Below are 1,546 nucleotides of genomic sequence, written 5' to 3' on the forward strand. Positions count from 1 at the left end.
TGTGGTGGGAAAATGTCCCAGGGGATCTTAACTACAATAAGGCTCTTATAATTTGCTGGAAGCAAGTGGTATTCATTTACTCTTTTACTTAAAGTTTGTAACAAAAGCAAACAGGTAGATTTTTGTTAAAAATCTTCAAGTTGGTAGATCTTTAAGGCTTTGCAACTAGATAAATGCATACTTTAGAATGAAGAAATTAGCTTTTAAAGCAAAGTGAGTGGGGAAAAAAGCTGGCTCTGCAAAAACTTAGAGTTCAGTCCACCTGTTTGAATAAGTATTTTTAGATAATTGTGAGTCAGGTTAGTAACATACTTAAAAGAGCTGTTATTAGCATGGTGACTTATTCTACCTTATGAAGATACACTGAAGTAAAAAAGAAAATTTAGGAATAATGAGTTGACACCTCTCCCTCTTTTCCTCCAATCTGGTTGATAAATAGGAATCTTCAGCTAACTGATTCCAAGTTGGGTGTTGGTAGTTTCTAGACATGTTCTCTTCTCTTTAGTTTTTTGAGAGGAGCTGTCAGGTTATGTGGCAAATGATTAACTCTGTCACTTTGGGCTTTGCATGCCTGCTTCTAAGTATGATGGGTTTCAGTCTTGCAATGGAAAAAAATACAAAAGTCACCTTAAGTCTTACAGTGCAACAGTTTTAATAGTCCTCACTAAAATAGGCAGTACAGTTTAGCAAGTCAACATTAAAAGCAATCTTGCCTTATTTAAAACGCTTCTACTTAAGAATGATTCCTGCTCTCTGCCATCCCTTCACTTAAGGTATAAGCCTGAAGAAATACTCCCAAAGTGCATTTCTTTTATTTCTCATTAAAGATAGCACTGGGATTTGCTTCCCAATAGCAAGTCCAGAATTAGAGCATGCCAACCTTGTTGGAAGGCTGCACAGTTTCAGTTAAGGTGTCTTAGAGAAGTACCCTTCTCATTTCCATGGGGGATGCAAAAGCCACGGAAGTTTTTCGGAAAAAAAAATTATACCAGGTTCCTCTGTGGTATCTTCTCTTACCACGAAAAAATATTTAAAGCATCCTTGAGTCGTGAACTACCGGAACACTCAATTGTCACTTCAGTTTCCAGGACAATAAAATCTGGAGGCCTGGTGCGAATATTCTGAATTTGGTGGGATGAGACTCCAGTACAGGGAGGGTCAGAATTCTCGGGGTTAGAACTGGGGGCTGAGGAGGTGTAATGGGAAGAGAGTCCTGGAGCTCTCGGGCTATTGCTTGTCGTCGTGGGGGTCACCAGGGAAGATCGCTTCCTCCGAGGACCTGACTCCCTCGGGGAGCAGAGTGGCGCGCACTTTTCTCTTCTCCTTAAAACGGCCTGAGCGCGAGATCTTCAAATTTCGGCGGCTGTTGCCCGATTTTTCCCCGCCCAACTTGTCTAGCTTGTGGGGCTCGCCGGCGCCCCCGAGGAGACTGGGGTGCTGATTCTCCCGGGAACTGCTCGTCCAGTCCTGGACGGGCGGCGCGGGTTCCCCGGGGGCAGGCTGGGCTGGCGGCTGCGCACCCCCGGCGGCCTCCTTGTTTTTCTTC

The 1,546-nt window shown here is 44.0% G+C and overlaps 1 protein-coding gene across 1 annotated transcript in view; it reads right to left on the minus strand.

Moving 5' to 3' along the window:
• Nucleotides 1-634: 634 nt before the first annotated feature.
• The window catches only part of PRR15 (proline rich 15), a 16,038-nt gene continuing 15,126 nt past the window's right edge, over nucleotides 635-1,546 (minus strand). The window contains exon 7 of the mRNA XM_010829456.1: nucleotides 635-1,542. Within this exon, the coding sequence (XP_010827758.1) occupies nucleotides 1,228-1,542 (315 nt within the window). The 3' untranslated portion in view covers nucleotides 635-1,227. The remainder of the gene's footprint in view (nucleotides 1,543-1,546) is intronic.

This window comes from Bison bison, unplaced genomic scaffold (assembly GCF_000754665.1).
Source record: "Bison bison bison isolate TAMUID 2011002044 unplaced genomic scaffold, Bison_UMD1.0 scf7180017858770, whole genome shotgun sequence".
NCBI lineage: Eukaryota > Metazoa > Chordata > Mammalia > Artiodactyla > Bovidae > Bison > Bison bison.